Below are 20,959 nucleotides of genomic sequence, written 5' to 3'. Positions count from 1 at the left end.
TAATACATCCTGTACCTCCATTATACACAGACACAGTATAATACATCCTGTACCTCCATTATACAGAGACACAGTATAATACATCCTGTACCTCCATTATACACAGACACAGTATAATACATCCTGTACCTCCATTATACAGAGACACAGTATAATACATCCTGCACCTCCATTATACACAGACACAGTATAATACATCCTGTACCTCCATCATACACAGACACAGTATAATACATCCTGCACCTCCATTATACAGACACAGTATAAAACATCCTGTACCTCCATTATACACAGACACAGTATAATACATCCGGTACCTCCATTATACAGAGACACAGTATAATACATCCTGTACCTCCATTATACAGAGACACAGTATAATACATACTGTACCTCCATTATACACAGACACAGTATAATACATCCTGTATCTCCATTATACAGAGACACAGTATAATACATCCTTTACCTCCATTATACAGAGACACAGTATAATACATCCTTTACCTCCATTATACAGACATAGTATAATACATCCTGTACCTCCATTATACACAGACACAGTATAATACATCCTGTACCTCCATTATACACAGACACTGTATGATACATCCTGTACCTCCATTATACACAGACACAGTATAATACATCCTGCACCTCCATTATACACAGACACAGTATAATACATCCTGTACCTCCATTATACACAGACACAGTATAATACATCCTGTACCTCCATTATACACAGAACCAGTATAATACATCCTGTACCTCCATTATACACAGACACAGTATAATACATCCTGTACCTCCATTATACACAGACACAGTATAATACATCCTGTACCTCCATTATACACAGACACAGTATAATACATCCTGCACCTCCATTATACACAGACACAGTATAATACATCCTGTACCTCCATTATACACAGACACAGTATAATACATCCTGTACCTCCATCATACACAGACACAGTATAATACATCCTGTACCTCCATCATACACAGACACAGTATAATACATCCTGTACCTCCATCATACAGACACAGTATAATACATCCTGTACCTCCATTATACAGAGACACAGTATAATATATCCTGTACCTCCATTATACACAGACACAGTATAATACATCCTGTACCTCCATCATATACAGACACAGTATAATACACCCTGTACCTCCATTATACAGAGACACAGTATAATACATTCTTTACCTCCATTATACAGACACAGTATAATACATCCTGTACCTCCATTATACACAGACACAGTATAATACATCCTGTACCTCCATTATACACAGACACAGTATAATACACCCTGTACCTCCATTATACAGAGACACAGTATAATACATCCTGTACCTCCATCATATACAGACACAGTATAATACACCCTGTACCTCCATTATACAGAGACACAGTATGATACATCCTGTACCTCCATTATACAGAGACACAGTATAATACATCCTGTACCTCCATTATACAGAGACACAGTATAATACATCCTGTACCTCCATCATATACAGACACAGTATAATACATCCTGCACCTCCATTATACACAGACACAGTATAATACATCCTGCACCTCCATTATACACAGACACAGTATAATACATCCTGTACCTCCATTATACACAGATACAGTATAATACATCCTGTACCTCCATTATACAGAGACACAGTATAATACATCCTGTACCTCCATCATATACAGACACAGTATAATACATCCTGTACCTCCATTATGCACAGACACAGTATAATACATCCTGTACCTCCATTATACACAGACACAGTATAATACATCCTGTACCTCCATTATACACAGACACAGTATAATACATCCTGTACCTCCATCATACACAGACACAGTATAATACATCCTGTACCTCCATTATACACAGACACAGTATAATACATCCTGTACCTCCATTATACACAGAAACAGTATAATACATCCTGTACCTCCATTATACAGAGACACAGTATAATACATCCTGTACCTCCATTATACACAGACACAGTATAATACATTCTGTGCATCCATTATACAGAGACACAGTATAATACATCCTATACCTCCATTATACACAGACAGTATAATACATCCTGTACCTCCATTATACACATACACAGTATAATACATCCTGTACCTCCATTATACACAGACACAGTATAATACATCCTGTACCTCCATCATACACAGACACAGTATAATACATCCTGTACCTCCATCATACAGACACAGTATAATACATCCTGTACCTCCATTATACAGAGACACAGTATAATACATCCTGTACCTCCATCATATACAGACACAGTATAATACATCCTGCACCTCCATTATACACAGACACAGTATAATACATCCTGTACCTCCATTATACACAGATACAGTATAATACATCCTGTACCTCCATTATACAGAGACACAGTATAATACATCCTTTACCTCCATCATATACAGACACAGTATAATACATCCTGTACCTCCATTATGCACAGACACAGTATAATACATCCTGTACCTCCATTATACACAGACACAGTATAATACATCCTGTACCTCCATTATACACAGACACAGTATAATACATCCTGTACCTCCATCATACACAGACACAGTATAATACATCCTGTACCTCCATTATACACAGACACAGTATAATACATCCTGCACCTCCATTATACACAGACACAGTATAATACATCCTGTACCTCCATTATACACAGACACAGTATAATACATCCTGCACCTCCATTATACACAGAAACACTATAATACATCCTGTACCTCCATTATACACAGACACAGTATAATACATTCTGTACATCCATTATACAGAGACACAGTATAATACATCCTATACCTCCATTATACACAGACAATATAATACATCCTGTACCTCCATTATACACATACACAGTATAATACATCCTGTACCTCCATTATACACAGACACAGTATAATACATCCTGTACCTCCATTATACACAGACACAGTATAATACATCCTGTACCTCCATCATACACAGACACAGTATAATACATCCTGTACCTCCATCATACACAGACACAGTATAATACATCCTGTACCTCCATCATACACAGACACAGTATAATACATCATGTACCTCCATTATACACAGACACAGTATAATACATCCTGTACCTCCATCATACACAGACACAGTATAATACATCCTGTACCTCCATTATACACAGACACAGTATAATTCATCCTGTACCTCCATCATACACAGACACAGTATAATACATCCTGCACCTCCATTATACAGACACAGTATAATACATCCTGTACCTCCATTATACACATACACAGGATAATACATCCTGCACCTCCATTATACAGACACAGTATAATACATTCTTTACCTCCATCATACACAGACACAGTATAATACATCCTGTACCTCCATCATACACAGACACAGTATAATACATCCTGTACCGCCATCATACACAGACACAGTATAATACATCCTGTACCTCCATTATACACAGACACAGTATAATATTTCCTGTACCTCCATTATACACAGACACAGTATAATACATCATGTACCTCCATCATACAGACACAGTATAATACATCCTTTACCTCCATTATACACAGACACAGTATAATACATCCTGCACCTCCATTATACACAGACACAGTATAATACATCCTGCACCTCCATTATACAGAGACACAGTATAATACATCCTGCACCTCCATCATACAGAGACACAGTATAATACATCCTGTACCTCCATTATGCAGAGACACATTATAATACATCCTGTACCTCCATTATACACAGACAAAGTATAATACATCCTGCACCTCCATCATACACAGACACAGTATAATACATCCTGCACCTCCATTATACAGACACAGTATAATATATCCTGTACATCCATCATACACAGACACAGTATAATACATCCTGCACCTCCATTATACAGACACAGTATAATATATCCTGTACATCCATTATACACAGACACAGTATAATATATCCTGTACCTCCATCATACACAGAGGAGTAGGTATTATAGTAGTTATATTCTTGTATATAGGAGCAGTAATATAGTAGTTATATTCTTGTACATAGGAGCAGTATTATAGTAGTTATATTCTTGTATATAGGAGCAGTATTATAGTAGTTATATTCTTGTACATAGGGGGCAGTATTATAGTAGTTATATTCTTGTATATAGGAGCAGTATTATAGTAGTCATATTCTTGTATATAGAAGCAGTATTATAGTAGTTATATTCTTGTATATAGAGGCAGTATTATAGTAGTTATATTCTTGTATATAGGAGCAGTATTATAGTAGTTATATTCTTGTATATAGAAGCAGTATTATAGTAGTTATATTCTTGTATATAGAGGCAGTATTATAGTAGTTATATTCTTGTATATAGGAGCAGTATTATAGTAGTTATATTCTTGTATATAGGAGGTAGTATTATAGTAGTTATATTCTTGTATATAGGAGCAGTATTATAGTAGTTATATTCTTGTATGTAGGAGGCAGTATTATAGTAGTTATATTCTTGTATATAGGAGCAGTATTATAGTAGTTATATTCTTGTATATAGGAGCTGTATTATAGTAGTTATATTCTTGTATATAGGAGCAGTATTATAGTAGTTACATTCTTGTACATAGGAGGCAGTATTATAGTAGTTATATTCTTGTATATAGAAGGCAGTGTGGTGGCCCAGTACAGGAGTTGCAGCCCTGTACCCTTGCTGCCCTGTCAGGCAGCCTCCATACAGTGAAAGCAGGGAACCTGCTTTTATCTAATGTGGGGAACCTGCTTTTACCTAATGTGGGGAACCTGCTTCTACCTAATGTGGGGAACCTGCTTCTACCTAATGTGGGGAACCTGCTACTACCTAATGTGGGGAACCTGCTACTACCTAATTTGGAGAACCTGCCTCTATCTAATGTGGGGAACCTGCTACTACCTAATGTGGGGAACCTGCTTCTACCTAATGTGGGGAACCTGCTTCTACCTAATGTGGGGAACCTGCTTCTACCTAATGTGGGGAACCTGCTTCTACCTAATGTGGGGAACCTGCTTCTACCTAATGTGGGGAACCTGCTACTACCTAATTTGGAGAACCTGCCTCTACCTAATGTGGGGAACCTGCTACTACCTTATGTGGGGATCCTGCTTCTACCTAATGTGGGGAGCTTGCTACTACCTAATGTGGGGTGCTTACTTCTACCTAATGTGGGGAGCCTGCTACTACCTAATGTGGGGAACCTGCTACTACCCAATGTGGCGAACCTGCTCTTATCTAATGTGGGGAACCTGCTTTTACCTGATGTGGGGAACTTGCTACTACCTAATGTGGGGAGCTTACTACTACCTAATGTGGGGAACCTGCTACTACCTAATGTGGTGAGCTTACTACTACCTAATGTGGGGAACCTGCTACTACCTAATGTGGGGAACCTGCTACTACCTAATGTAGGGAACCTGCTACTACCTAATGTGGGGAACCTGCTACTACCTAATTTGGAGAACCTGCCTCTACCTAATGTGGGGAACCTGCTACTACCTTATGTGGGGATCCTGCTTCTACCTAATGTGGGGAGCTTGCTACTACCTAATGTGGGGTGCTTACTACTACCTAATGTGGGGAGCCTGCTACTACCTAATGTGGGGAACCTGCTTCTACCTAATGTGGGGAACCTGCTACTACCCAATGTGGCGAACCTGCTCTTATCTAATGTGGGGAACCTGCTTTTACCTGATGTGGGGAACTTGCTACTACCTAATGTGGGGAGCTTACTACTACCTAATGTGGGGAACCTGCTACTACCTAATGTGGTGAGCTTACTACTACCTAATGTGGGGAACCTGCTACTACCTAATGTGGGGAACCTGCTACTACCTAATGTAGGGAACCTGCTACTACCTAATGTGGGGAACCTGCTTTTACCTGATGTGGGGAACCTGCTTCTACCTAATGTGGGGGACCTGCTTTTACCTAATGTGGGGAACCTGCTGCTACCTAATGTGGGGAACCTGCTACTACCTAATGTGGGGAACCTGCTTTTACCTAATGTGGGGAACCTGCTTTTACCTAATGTGGGTAACCTGGTACTACCTAATGTGGAAAACCTGCCTCTACCTAATGTGGGGAACCTGCTAATACCTAATGTGGGGAACCTGCTTCTACCTAATGTGGGGAACCTGCTACTACCTAATGTAGGGAACCTACACCTACCTAATGTGGGGAACCTGCTACTACCTAATGTGGAAAACCTGCCTCTACCTAATGTGGGGAACCTGCTAATACCTAATGTGGGGAACCTGCTTCTACCTAATGTGGGGAACCTGCTACTACCTAATGTAGGGAACCTACACCTACCTAATGTGGGGAACCTGCTACTACCTAATGTGGGGAACCTGCTACTACCTAATGTGGGGAACCTGCTTCTACCTAATGTGGGGAACCTGCTTCTACCTAATGTGGGGAACTTGCTACTACCTAATGTGGGGAACCTGCTGGCTACATAATGTGGGGAAACTGCTGCGTATCTAATGTGGGGAACCTGCTGCCTACTTAATGTGGGGAACCCCCAGAAGTAGCACCCCCATCATCCGTTAGCTCATGCTATTACCACACGGGGTAGGGGGAATGGGGGGTTGGTGGTGGATGATGGGGGTGCTACTGCTGGTGGGGGGTGTTGCTGGTAGATGATAAGGGGCGCATGATGGGGGGCATTATATGTAAGGGGCGCATGCGGCCCAGCCTCACCCAGCTGCTACCTCCATTGGTCCCTGGATAATTTGAGTATGAGACCCCTGGTCTAAAGTCAGCGTGGCCTGCATCAAATTGTCCCAGTCCACCATAAGTGCCAGCAAGCCCTGTGGTCTCAGAAGTCACTGATCACCTCTGTGGGCCTGGCCAAGCTGTTGTTCCGTAACTTGGCGTCGGAGTCATTATTTTCCCCAGTGCCTAGCCCAGGATCCAGCGGCCTACCTTCGGGTGGCGAAGCGTTAAACCATGCCCTGGCGTGACGAACACAAGGGGTTAATGCCACCTGCCCCTAGGGTTATTCCATCTGTCCGGCATCACACCCTACCACAACTTTTGGCAGGATATGGGTGTACACCTTATGCGAAAATTACCCCCCCCTCCCCCCTGTCTGAACTGTGTCCAGTATTGTGAAAATTGAACTGAAAATGCGAACAAAAATTGCACCAGAAAGTGTACGGGACTTTATCAATAAAAAGTGTTTAATCTGAGGCGCTTGTGAAATAGAAGGGGAGGTGAAGAAAAGACTGTTATCTGCCATTGTGAACTGTCCTAGAACTGTGCCAACCATGTGTAAAATCAGGCTCGAAGTCATGCTATGTAACAAACCATTGCCTGTACCTGCAAGGGTTAAAGATGTGCTGGAGAAGCGCGCGAAAATGTCCCTCGCTGGTCAACGTCCCACCCCTGGGCGTGGAAACCATGTTGCTTTATCTATGCCAAAGTGGAACTGTAAAGATCCATCCCTTGTTGCTGGGGGAGCGGAAGTCAGCGCTGCACAGCTGACGCACTTCCAACCAGCGGCCATTTTTCCGAAGCTCTGCATAAAAGGTGCAGCGCTGCCGGATGCTCTAAGTTTGTCGGAAGTCTATGAGTGGAGTAACATGAACAGGCAAGCACAAGGTCCGAGAGTCCCAAGATGGCGCCAGAGGCCCGGTAAGTTGCGGCGGCCATGGCGCAAATGTTCCAAGAGCTGGCAGATCGTTCCAAAACCTGCCAACAAGTCCCGCTGCCTGAAGATGATGGAGACTGGCAAGCAACCCCGGTGGAGGGAACGCTGGCATCTTTCCGAGGATCATCGCCGATGAGGCTGCCCCCTCACCATCGGACCTGGGGATCCTGGGCGGAGATCCATACAGAGGAGTCAGAAGTGAGTACCCCGACTGAGGCCGCTTTCTCTACCGCTCCTTCTACCCCTAGCCCAGAGCAAACCCCCCAGGTCCAGAAGTCTGTAGTACATTCCCGGTCACCACTGTTGCCCTGGTGGCTATTTGACGATGAGCCAGGATTGATCCAGTACATAAGAGAGCCCCCTCTTCCCCTGCCAGGTAAGCCCCATCCCCCAGTGCCGACGGCCCAGTCCGAGAGGGCTAGGAGAGAAGCCCAGGTGGCCGAAATTGTAGAGGGCATGAGGGCACAAAGAATGAAGGAATATGGGCCGAAGCTGCTACCGTATGAGGAGCGACAAGCACAGCAGAAAGACACCAAAGCATTGGAGGCCCTGTACATTAGAATGTTGGACCATCCCCGAGAGGGAGAGCCACCCCTGGTACGGCGCAGAGCCACAGTAGTAAAATTCGACAAAGTGCGGGGGTTTGGCACCCTAATGGACTGTCGTCATGGTGGGACCATCTTGGTCAATCGTCGGGCCAAACAAAGAGACTATCTCCCCACACCACTGCATTCTTTAGAGAGCTGGGAGATCATGGAATACACTCCTGTACAAAGTTAGAGAGGAGAGTGGGCGGCAGTGGTGATCCATCCAAAAAATCCAACATAGATTCCTTTTGCTTACTTCCCATCGGACGACTGGGACACAGATCCCTTTGGTTTGCTGCCGCCTAAAGTCAGAGACCCCGTCCAAGAGGAGGAGGTCTACTTGCCCAAGGCGCCTGTCATGGCACCAAAGTTCCTGCACAAGTCATCTACGGATGTGCCCAGGCCTACTCCTGTGGTTGAGGAGTTTTGGCTTAATCAGCGGGGACCAACTAAAGTGCCTCAGCCTATTCCTGTTGAGAAGGAGAATTGGCCGGCCCAACAGGCACCAACTACTGTTCCCACAGTGGCGCAAGCTGCTGCAGTGCAAATTGTGGTTACCATCAGCCCCACCATTACCAAGTCTACCTTATCCCGGGTAAACTGGAATACAAGAGTGAGTCAATTGGAGGGGGCACAGTCCAATGGACCCCGTTATATATCCCAGCTTCGGAAGCAGTCTGACAGGCGAGGCTGGGATGGCAAATACCCAAGCTGAAGAGTACACATGTGATAACTTTGCTACCAAGTTACTAACTTTGTTTTGTGAAGTACTAGTGTTGTTTTCAGGTTCCTGCAACGTTTAAGAAAAGTGCTTGGTGGACTTACCAAGAACTCCTGTAACAATTTGCGTAAGTGTACGTGCCCAGCTTCTAGCCGTGATCCTTTACTGAGAACTTCAAAACGTACCAGAACTGCGGAGTGGTACACCAAAAATATATTTTCAGAGTAATATATTTTGTTTATTCATATTGGCACAAGTAATGCAATTATTGTCGTTGTTGTATTGTTTCAGGCACATTGTAATAAACGTATATAATGTGTTTGTACAAAAACATCTGAGAGTTTAATGTCTTTAATACCAATGGTAATTTGTATAGGAGGTATCCTGACTAGGTCAGGTGAAGCGTACTCACTGCCAGGGACAGTTATCAGCCAGGTACAGAGAATAGTAATAGTACCTTTGTATAAAGTTATCAGTATAAAATACCGTGATATCTGGTCAGTCCAGCATAGATAATGCTAATGTCATGTACATAGTGCTTTGTGTATAACCTAGTCAAATGTCATGCCTAGGTAGGACTGTAGCTAATCAGTCTATAATCCCAGTCCATAATAGTCAATAATGTCGAATGTCTAACCACTTTCCTGTCCATCGTGTCCACGGTGCTCTACTGGCCAGAGAGTTCTCCTGGGAGCTAGATAAACACGTATTGTGACAGAGCTACCATGTATAAAGGTAATATTGTTATGTTGTCTGAATCAAATGTGTTTATGTATACAGCTGCAAGACTCAAAAACTTTATATGTCTAACCATCCCGGTTATCCATACCCTTGCTAACAAAGGAGCCTGTAAGGACATTCTCACCAATGCTACATGGACCCGTCCCCAGTTATTTGTTGTTTATTCCCAGGGCCGTGGAGTCTGAGTCGAGGAGTCAGAGTCGGACGAAATTTTGGGTAGCTGGAGTCGGAGTCGGCAAACAATGCACCGACTCCGACTCCTACTAAATTTAGATTGGAATAAAAAAAAAAGAAAAGCAAGTTTAAATGTCCCAATTCACAAAAAGTTATAATTAATATCTTCTCTACTTTAAGAATAAAGACCAATGCATGCAGTGCCTCACGTAACCGCAAAACGAACACGTTAAGTGACCGTGAAGAAGCTTTTCATGTGCTTTACTATATGGCAGACAACGCACAATTAGGAGCGGCAATACTTTCCATAGTGTTGTGTTCTGCTGTTACAGGGAACCCATGGGTAACCTAGCCTCTCACTGATAGGGGGTAAAGGAAATATGTTTTTTGCAGGACTAGAGACACTTGTATAAGTGAAGGGAATGGAGGGTCAATAGTTCAAGACTGAAGCGGTAAACCATTGGAAAAACTGCTGCCATTCAGCTAAGGCTATAAAAACTTGTAAACTCGATTGTTAGCTTAAAGGGGTACTCCGCACCTAGACATCTTATCCCCTATCCAAAGGATAGGGGATAAGATGTCAGATCGCCGGGGTCCCGCTGCTGGCGACCCCCGGGATCGCCGCTGCGGCACCACGCTTTCATTACTACACAGAGCGAGTTCGGGGGACGGATACAGAGCGATACAGTGGACGGAGCAGCGTAATGTCATGGCTCCGCCTCTCGTGACATCACGGCCAGCCCCTTCAATACAAGTCTATGGGAGGGGGCGTGGCGGTCTTCACGCCCCCTGCCATAGACTTGCATTAAGGGGGCGGGCCGTGATGTCACGAGAGGCGGAGCTATGACATTACGCTGCTCCGTCCACTGTATCGCTCTGTATCCGTCCCCCGAACTCGCTCTGTGTAGTAATGAAAGCGTGGTGCCGCAGCGGCGATCCCGGGGGTCGCCAGCAGCGGGACCCCGGCGATCTGACATCTTATCCCCTATCCTTTGGATAGGGGATAAGATGTCTAGGTGCGGAGTACCGCTTTAAACTTTAAACATGACTATGGAATTCTACTAGGGAAATCATGATCCTCCCACTGCCCTATTTTCAGCAGCAGATCAGCACACAAACTGTTCAATACAGTAGACTGTTGGCTTCCCAGCCAGTAGTCCTGTGGTAATGACAGGTATGTTACCTTTCTTTCCTTCAAGGAATGTATAAAATACATTTGCATATTAATACAGAGGAGTCGGAGTCGGGAAGTCGGAGTCGGAAGTACAGAAAACTCCGGAGTCGGAACATTTCTCTACTGACTCCACAGCCCTGTTTATTCCTCAGACCTGAGAAGGACATTCGGTATCAATGCCCCAGGAGCTGTTTGTATCACCAGGCCCCAGTGGCCACTTTAATGTCGTCTGCCCTCCAGGACAGGGCGCCAAGGGCGGCTGTTGTTAAGACTGGGAGTTTGTGGTGGCCCAGTACAGGAGTTGCACCCCTGTACCCATGCTGCCTTGTCAGGCAGCCTCCATACAGTGACACCTGACCCGTACCCCCCCCCCCCCTGCACCTGTACCCTAAGTATATTCCTAAGTGCCCGTGTTGTATAGTGTATTGAATATAAAATGTGTTATGCCTTTAAGACCTGTTGTCAAGTAATTGTAACCAGGGAAGGTACCAGTGACCATGTGACCTACAGGACGACCTATGAGACCCCTCCAGAGTCTCCCCCATATAAGCCCTGGGTGGAGCCTCTGCTCTCTCTCTCTCTTTCTGTTTAGCTGAGTTGCAGTGAGGTCAAGTCCTGTCAGAGTTTGGAGTCCAGAAGAGGCCTAAAGTCTACCACACAGCCACGGATCCACAAGTCCACAACCCCCAGGTCCAAGTCAAAACCTGGTAAACGACAAACGGGGTGTAGTCAGTCTCAGTCAAGTCAGTCCAAGTCAATCTGTCTCAAGTCATCGTGGTCCTGCATCAAATTGTCCAAGTCCTCTATAATTCCCAGCAAGCCCTGTGGTCTCTGAAGTCACTGGTCACCTCTGTGGGCCTAGCTAAGCTGTATAAACTATTACACCTGTCTGACTCAGTAAAGCTGCCGTTGTTCCGTAACTTGGCGTCTGAGTCATTATTTGCCCCTGTGCCAAGCCCAGGATCCAGTGGCCTATCTTCGGGTGGTGAAGCAGTTAAACCACACACTGGCGTCACGAACACAAGGGGTTAATGCTATCTGCCCCTAGGGTAATTCCATCTGCCCTCATCACACCCTCACCACAGCAGTATTATAGTAGTTATATTCTTGTATATAGGAGGCAGTATTATAGTAGTTATATTCTTGTATATAGGAGCAGTATTATAGTAGTTATATTCTTGTATATAGGAGGCAGTATTATAGTAGTTATATTCTTGTATATAGGAGGCAGTATTATAGTAGTTATATTCTTGTATATAGGAGGCAGTATTATAGTAGTTATATTCTTGTATATAGGAGCAGTAATATAGTAGTTATATTCTTGTATATAGGAGCAGTATTATAGTAGTTATATGCTTGTATATAGGGAGCAGTATTATAGTATTTATATTTTTGTATCTAGGAGCAGTATTATAGTAAATATATTCTTGTATTCTTGTATATAGGAGCAGTATTATAGTAGTTATATTCTTGTATATAGGAGCAGTATTATAGTAGTTATATTCTTGTATATAGGGGCAGTATTATAGTAGTTATATTCTTGTATATAGGAGCAGTATTATAGTAGTTATCTTCTTGTATTCTTGTATATAGGAGCAGTATTATAGTAGTTATATTCTTGTATATAGGAGCAGTATTATAGTAGTTATATTCTTGTACATAGGAGCAGTATTATAGTAGTTATATTCTTGTATATAGGGGCAGTATTATAGTAGCTATATTCTTGTATATAGGGGCAGTATTATAGTAGCTATATTCTTGTATATAGGAGCAGTATTATAGTAGTTATATTCTTGTATATAGGGGGCAGTATTATAGTAGTTATATTCTTGTATATAGGAGCAGTATTATAGTAGTTATATTCTTGTATATAGGAGCAGTATTATAGTAGTTATATTCTTGTATATGGAGCAGTATTATAGTAGATATATTCTTGTATATAGGAGCAGTATTATAGTAGTTATATTCTTGTATATAGGAGGCAGTATTATAGTAGTTATATTCTTGTATATAGGGGGCAGTATTATAGTAGTTATATTCTTGTATATAGGAGCAGTATTATAGTAGTTATATTCTTGTATATAGGAGCAGTATTATAGTAGTTATATTCTTGTATATAGGAGCAGTATTATAGTAGTTATATTCTTGTATATGGAGCAGTATTATAGTAGTTATAGACCAAGAAAGAAACACTGCGGTGGCACTCACGTTTCAGGTGATCAGGTAGGCTTCTTTATTTTCTTTGTGCATATAAAATCAATGCATAGCGTGGCGTCAGAGGACGTCCTCTGACGCCCCGCTATGCATTGATTTTATATGCACAAAGAAAATAAAGAAGCCTACCTGATCACCTGAAATGTGAGTGCCACCGCAGTGTTTCTTTCTTGGTCTATGCATGGACTTTGTTTCCTTTGGCGGTTTGTGCACCAAGGTGCGACGGAGAGAGGGCTCCGAACTATAGCCTCGCTGCTGAGACCGGTATGTTTGATTGCTGACCAGACGCGTACATCCATACCATACCAGTGCCAGCCACCTGTCTTTCTACTTGTTGAAATTATAGTAGTTATATTCTTCTATATAGGAGCAGCATTATAGTAGTTATATTCTTGTATATAGGAGCAGTATTATAGTAGTTATATTCTTGTATATAGGGGGCAGTATTATAGTAGTTATATTCTTGTATATAGGAGCAGTATTATAGTAGTTATATTCTTGTACATAGGAGCAGCATTATAGTAGTTATATTCTTGTATATAGGGAGCAGTATTATAGTATTTATATTTTTGTATATAGGAGCAGTATTATAGTAGTTATATTCTTGTATATAGGGGCAGTATTATAGTAGTTATATTCTTGTATATAGGGAGCAGTATTATAGTATTTATATTTTTGTATATAGGAGCAGTATTATAGTAGTTATATTCTTGTATTCTTGTATATAGGAGCAGTATTATAGTAGTTATATTCTTGTATATAGGAGCAGTATTATAGTAGTTATATTCTTGTATATAGGGGCAGTATTATAGTAGTTATATTCTTGTATATAGAAGGCAGTATTATAGTAGTTATATTCCTGTATATAGGAGCAGTATTATAGTAGTTATATTCTTGTGTATAGGAGTCAGTATTATAGTAGTTATATTCTTGTACATAGGAGCAGTATTATAGTAGTTATATTCTTGTATATAGGGAGCAGTATTATAGTAGTTATATTCTTGTATATAGGAGAAGTATTATAGTAGTTATATTCTTGTATATAGAAGCAGTATTATAGTAGTTATATTCTTGTATATAGGAACAGTAATATAGTAGTTATATTCTTGTATATAGGAGCAGTATTATAGTAGTTATATTCTTGTATATAGGAGCAGTATTATAGTAGTTATATTCTTGTATATAGGAGCAGTATTATAGTAGGTATATTCTTGTATATAGGAGGCAGTATTATAGTAGTAATATTCTTGTATATAGGAGCAGTATTATAGTAGTTATATTCTTGTATATAGGAACAGTAATATAGTAGTTATATTCTTGTATATAGGAGGCAGTATTATAGTAGTTATATTCTTGTATATAGGAGCAGTATTATAGTAGTTATATTCTTGTATATAGGAGCAGTATTATAGTAGTTATATTCTTGTATATAGGAGCAGTATTATAGTAGTTATATTCTTGTATATAGGGGCAGTATTATAGTTGTTATATTCTTGTATATAGGAGGCAGTATTATAGTAGTTACTGTATATTGTTACTTCCTTTACTCTGTATACCAACAGTATATTAGACAATAGGATTTTAGGTCCACCTTATGGTATGAACATAAACACATTTTTAGGGATCAGTATATCATGTAGTAAAAAGTATCACATCATATATAACGGTGACAAATAAATCTAGAACTGCTTTTAAATGTAAAAACCAATAGAGACCCTGTTTGATCTGTAATTTCTGCATTGGCCTTTAACCCCTTGTAGTGAGGCCCTTGGCACATTATGGTTTACATTCACTGACGCACTGGCCCATTGTGCCGCCTGATATGGAGGCCGGTGCAGTCTATAGAACATCTCTCAGTATCACACACACAGACGGTTTTATACTACTTACAGGTCAGGATCCTACCGCACAGAGTCACTCACCCTCCCCATGTGCTCTACCGCTCCAGCCCCGGACTGACACCTTCTATAACAAGTCAGATAAAGAAACCAAGAGTGACAGGTATAATGAAAGGAATTCTGTACAACCCGCCTGTCTCCTGGATCATACCTGTCTCATGGTGTCCCTGCTGTCACATATATGGCTGTGCTCTCTGTAATCTCCCAGTGATATCTCTCAGGTCTCATCATTTATACATGATGCTACATTACCCAAATCCTAGATGTCTCTGCTCACAGAACCAAAGTGCTCTCATACACTCACTACGTACTGTCTCCCAAATCCTAATACACTCAGTATCTCTCATCCTCTGTCTCTCTCATACACTCAGTAGATGCTGTCTCTCTCATCCTCTGTCTCTCTCATACACTCAGTAGATGCTGTCTCTCTTATACACTCAGTAGATGCTGTCTCTCTTATCCTCTGTCTCTCTCATACACTCAGTAGATGCTGTCTCTCTTATCCTCTGTCTCTCTCATACACTCAGTAGATGCTGTCTCTCTCATCCTCTGTCTCTCTCATACACTCAGTAGATCCTTTCCCTCTCATACACTCAGTAGATCCTGTCTCTCTCATACACTCAGTAGATCCTGTCTCTCTCATACACTCAGTAGATGCTGTCTCTCATACACTCAGTAGATGCTGTCTCTCTCATCCTCTGTCTCTCTCATACACTCAGTAGATCCTGTCCCTCTCATCCTATCTCTCTCATACACTCAGTAGATGTTGTCTCTCTCATTCTCTGTCTCTCTCATACACTCATTAGATGCTGTCTCTCTCATCCTGTCTCTCTAATCCTCTGTCTCTCTCATACACTCAGTAGATCCCGTCCCTCTCATCCTCTCTCTCTCATACACTCAGTAGATGTTGTCTCTCTCATCCTCTGTCTCTCTCATACACTCATTAGATGCTGTCTCTCTCATCCTGTCTCTCTAATCCTCTGTCTCTCTCATACACTCAGTAGATGATGTCCCTCTCATCCTGTCTCTCTCATACACTCAGTAGATGCTGTCTCTCTCATCCTGTCCCTCATACACTCAGTAGATGCTGTCTCTTTCATACACTCACTAGATGTTGTCCCTCTTATCCTCTGACTCTCATACACTCACAAGATGCTGTCCATCTCATCGTCTGTCTCTTATACACTTAGTAGATGCTATTTCTCTCATTATCTGTCTCTCTCACACACTCAGTAGATGATGTCTCTCTAATACGCTGTCTCTTTCATACACTCACTAGATATTGCCCCTCTCATTGTCTGTCTCTCATACACTAAGTAGATGTTGTCCATCTCATTGTCTGTTTCTTACACACTCAGTAGATGTTGTCCTTCTCATCCTCCGTCTCTCTCATACACTCAGTAGATGCTGTCTCTCTCATCCTGTCTCTCATACACTCAGTAAATGCTATATCTCTCATCCTGTCTCTCATACACTCAATCAATGTAGTCTCTCATGCACTCAGTAGATACCATCCCTCTCATCCTCTGTCTCTCTCATAAACTCCGTAGATACCATCCCTCTCATCCTCTGTTTCTCTCATACACTCAGTAGATGCTGTCTCTCACATCCTGTTTCTCTCATACACTCAGTAGATGCTGTCTCTCACATCCTCTGTCTCTCTTACACTCAGATTATGTTCCTTCTCATCCCGTCTCCCTCATACACTCACTAGATGCTGTCCCTCTCATTCTCTGTCTCCCTCATACACTCAGTAGATGCTGTCCCTCTCATCCTCTGTCTCCCTCATACACTCAGTAGATGCTGTCTCCCTCATCCTGTCTCTCTCATACACTCAGTAGATGCTGTACCTCTCATCCTGTCTCTCTCATACACTCAGTAGATGCTGTCCCTCTCATCCTGTCTCTCTCATACACTCAGTAGATGCTGTCCCTCTCACCCTCTCTCTCTCTCTCATACACTCAGTAGATGATGTCCCTCTCATCCTGTCTCCCTCATACACTCAGTATATGCTGTCCCTCTCATCCTGTCTCTCTCATACACTCAATTGGTGCTGTCTCTCTTCTTCTCTGACTTTCTCATACACTCAGTAGATACTTTCTTTCTTATCCTGTCTCTTCTACACTTAGTAGATGCTGTCTCTCTCATCTGCTGTCTCTAATACACTCAATAAATGCAGTCTCTCTCATCCTCTATCTCTCTCATACACTCAGCAGATGCTGTCTCTCATACACTGTAGATGTTGTCCCTCTAGTCCTATCTCTCTCATAAACTCAGTGGATGCTGTCTCTCTAATCCTCTGTCTCTTTCATACACTCACTAGATGCTGTCCATCTCATCGTCTGTCTCTTATACACTTAGTAGATGCTGTCCCTCTCATCGTGTCTTTCATGCACTCAGTAGATGCTGTCCCTCTCATCGTGTCTCTCATACACTCAGTAGATGCTGTCCCTCTCATTGTGTCTCTCATGCACTCAGTAGATTCTGTCCCTCTCATCCTTTGTCTCTCTCATACACTCACTAGATGCTGTCCCTCTTATCCTCTGTGTCTCTCATACACTCAGCAGATTCTGTCTCTCTCTCTCTGGTACTCAGTAGATGTTGTCCCTCTAGTCCTGTCTCTCTCATACACTCAATAGATGCTGTCTCTCACATCCTCTGTCTCTCTCATACACTCAGTATATTCTGTCTCTCTCATACACTCAGTAGATGCTGTCCATCTCATCTGCCTCTTATACACTTAGTAGATGCTGGCTCTCTCATTCTGTCTCTCTCATACACTCAATAGATGCTGTCTCTCACATCCTCTGTCTCTCTCATACACTCAGTATATTCTGTTTCTCTCATACACTCAGTTGATGCTGTCTCTCTCATACACTCAGTAGATGCTGTCCATCTCATCTGTCTCTTATAAACTTAGTAGATGCTGGCTCTCTCATTCTGTCTCTCTCATGCACTCAGTAGATGCTGTCCCTCTCATTGTGTCTCTCATGCACTCAGTAGATTCTGTCCCTCTCATCCTTTGTCTCTCTCATACACTCACTAGATGCTGTCCCTCTTATCCTCTGTGTCTCTCATACACTCAGCAGATTCTGTCTCTCTCTCTCTGGTACTCAGTAGATGTTGTCCCTCTAGTCCTGTCTCTCTCATACACTCAATAGATGCTGTCTCTCACATCCTCTGTCTCTCTCATACACTCAGTATATTCTGTCTCTCTCATACACTCAGTAGATGCTGTCCATCTCATCTGCCTCTTATACACTTAGTAGATGCTGGCTCTCTCATTCTGTCTCTCTCATACACTCAATAGATGCTGTCTCTCACATCCTCTGTCTCTCTCATACACTCAGTATATTCTGTTTCTCTCATACACTCAGTTGATGCTGTCTCTCTCATACACTCAGTAGATGCTGTCCATCTCATCTGTCTCTTATAAACTTAGTAGATGCTGGCTCTCTCATTCTGTCTCTCTCATACACTCAGTAGATGATGTTTCTCTCTTACACTCTGTAGATGCTGTCCCTCTCATCCTCTGTCCCTCATACACTTAGTAGATGCTGTCTCTCTCATCCTGTCTCTCATACACTAAGTAGATTCTGTCTCTCTCATACACTTAGTAGATGCTGTCTCTCACATCCTCTGTCTCTCTCATACACTCAGCAGATTCTGTCTCTCTCATCCTGTCTCTTATACACTAAGTAGATGCTGTCTCTCTCTCATCCTCTGTCTCTCTTACACACTCAGTAGATGCTGTCTCTCTCATTCTCTGTCTCTCTCATACACTCAGAAGATGCTGTCCCTTTCATCTCCTGTCTCACATACACTCAGTAGATGATGTCTCTCTAATCCTCTGTCTCTCTCATACACTCAGTGGATGCTGTCCCTTTCATCTTCTGTCTCTCATACACTCAGTAGATGATGTCTCTCTAATCCTCTGTCTCTCTCATACACTCAGTGGATGCTGTCCCTCTCATCTTCTGTCTCTCATACACTCAGTGGATGCTGTCCCTCTCATCTTCTGTCTCTCATACACTCAGTAGATGCTGTCTCTCTAATCCTCTGTCTATCTCATACATTCAGTAGATGATGTCTCTCTCACATTCTCTCTCTCATCCTCTGTCTCTCTCATACACTCAGTAAATGCTCTAGCTCTCATTTTCTGTCTCTCTCATACACTCAATAGATGCTGTCTCTCTTGTCCTCTGTCGCTGTTATACACTCATCAGATCCTGTCCCTCTCATTCTCCATCTCTCTCATACACTCAGTAGATGCTGTCCCTTTCATCTTCTGTCGTCCCTCTCATCCTCTCTCTCTTTCTCTCATGCACTCAGTAGATGCTGTCCCTTTCATCCTCTGTCTCTCATGCACTCAGTAGATGCTGTCTCTCTAATCCTCTGTCTTTCTCAAACACTCAGTAGATGCTGTCTCTCTCATTCTGTCCCTCTCATCCTCTGTCTCTCTCATACACTCAGTAGATGCTGTCCCTTTCATCCTGTCTCTCATGCACTCAGTAGATGCTGTCTCTCTAATCCTCTGTCTTTCTCATACACTCAGTAGATGCTGTCTCTCTCATTCTGTCTCTCTAATCCTCTGTCTCTCTCATACACTCAGTAGATGCTGTCTCTCTCATTCTGTCCCTCTCATCCTCTGTCTCTCTCATACACTCAGTAGATGCTGTCTCTCTAATCCTCTGTCTCTCTCATACACTCAGTAGATGCTGTCTCTCTCACCTCTGTCTCTCTCACCCTCTGTCTCTCTCACCCTCTGTCTCTCTCACCCTCTGTCTCTCTCACCCTCTGTCTCTCTCACCCTCTGTCTCTCTCACCCTCTGTCTCTCTCACCCTCTGTCTCTCTCATCCTGTCTCTCTCACCCTCTGTCTCTCTAACCCTCTGTCTCTCTCATCCTCTGTCTCTCTCACCCTCTGTCTCTCTCACCTCTGTCTCTCTCACTCATCCTACCTCTCTGAGCCCCTCGTACCCCTCTCCCCCCCTGTGCCCCCTCTCCCCCCTCCTCCCCGTGTCTTACCTGCCCCTGGATGAGGCGCAGCAGGGAGCTCCTGTCCATATACCCGCAGAGGGGCTGTGGGGGGCGCTGCACTGTGGTGGGGGGAGATGTCTTCCTGCAGAGCAGCCCCCCACTCCAGGGTTACAGGCAGAGAGTGGGGAGCGGGAGGAGAAGGGGGAACATGCAGCGGTGACAGGAGGGAGGATGGAGGGATGACTGACAGCTCCCAGTCCTGCCCAGTGCAGAGGAGATGACAGGTGCGGGGCCGGGGGCTGCACACACCGAGGCCACCGGAGATCCAGGTGATGCCCACCCGATACACGCGTCTACACACGGCGGAGAGCAGTCACATCCCCCGCCCCGCACACAGGCCCGGGCACCGCCTGCGAATGCCAATGAGGCTGGACGGGGGTGTGTGGCGGGCAGCAGCCAATGGCAGCCCGGGGATCGGGGGGCCAAGCCTGGAGGAGGGGACGATGCGGGCGCTTCATCACCTGAGACCCCGAATCCATCACAGCGCAGCAGCGTATCCTCCGCCCGGACACTATATATCCTCCCCCCGGACACTGTATATCCTCCGCCCGGACACTGTATATATCCTCCGCCCGGACACTGTATATATCCTCCGCCCGGACACTGTATATATCCTCCGCCCGGACACTGTATATATCCTCCC

The 20,959-nt window shown here is 43.2% G+C and overlaps 1 protein-coding gene across 1 annotated transcript in view; it reads right to left on the bottom strand.

Moving 5' to 3' along the window:
* RHBDL1 (rhomboid like 1) overlaps positions 1-20,536 on the bottom strand; it is a gene marked incomplete at its 5' end in the record, with an annotated part of 52,398 nt that extends 31,862 nt beyond the window's left edge. Inside the window, 1 exon segment of the mRNA XM_056536558.1 lies at positions 20,305-20,536. Within this exon segment, the coding sequence (XP_056392533.1) occupies positions 20,305-20,343 (39 nt within the window).
* Between the last annotated feature and the right edge of the window lie 423 nt (positions 20,537-20,959).

Source organism: Hyla sarda, chromosome 8 (assembly GCF_029499605.1).
Source record: "Hyla sarda isolate aHylSar1 chromosome 8, aHylSar1.hap1, whole genome shotgun sequence".
Lineage (NCBI taxonomy): Eukaryota > Metazoa > Chordata > Amphibia > Anura > Hylidae > Hyla > Hyla sarda.
This window is presented reverse-complemented; position numbering and strand designations above follow the sequence as displayed.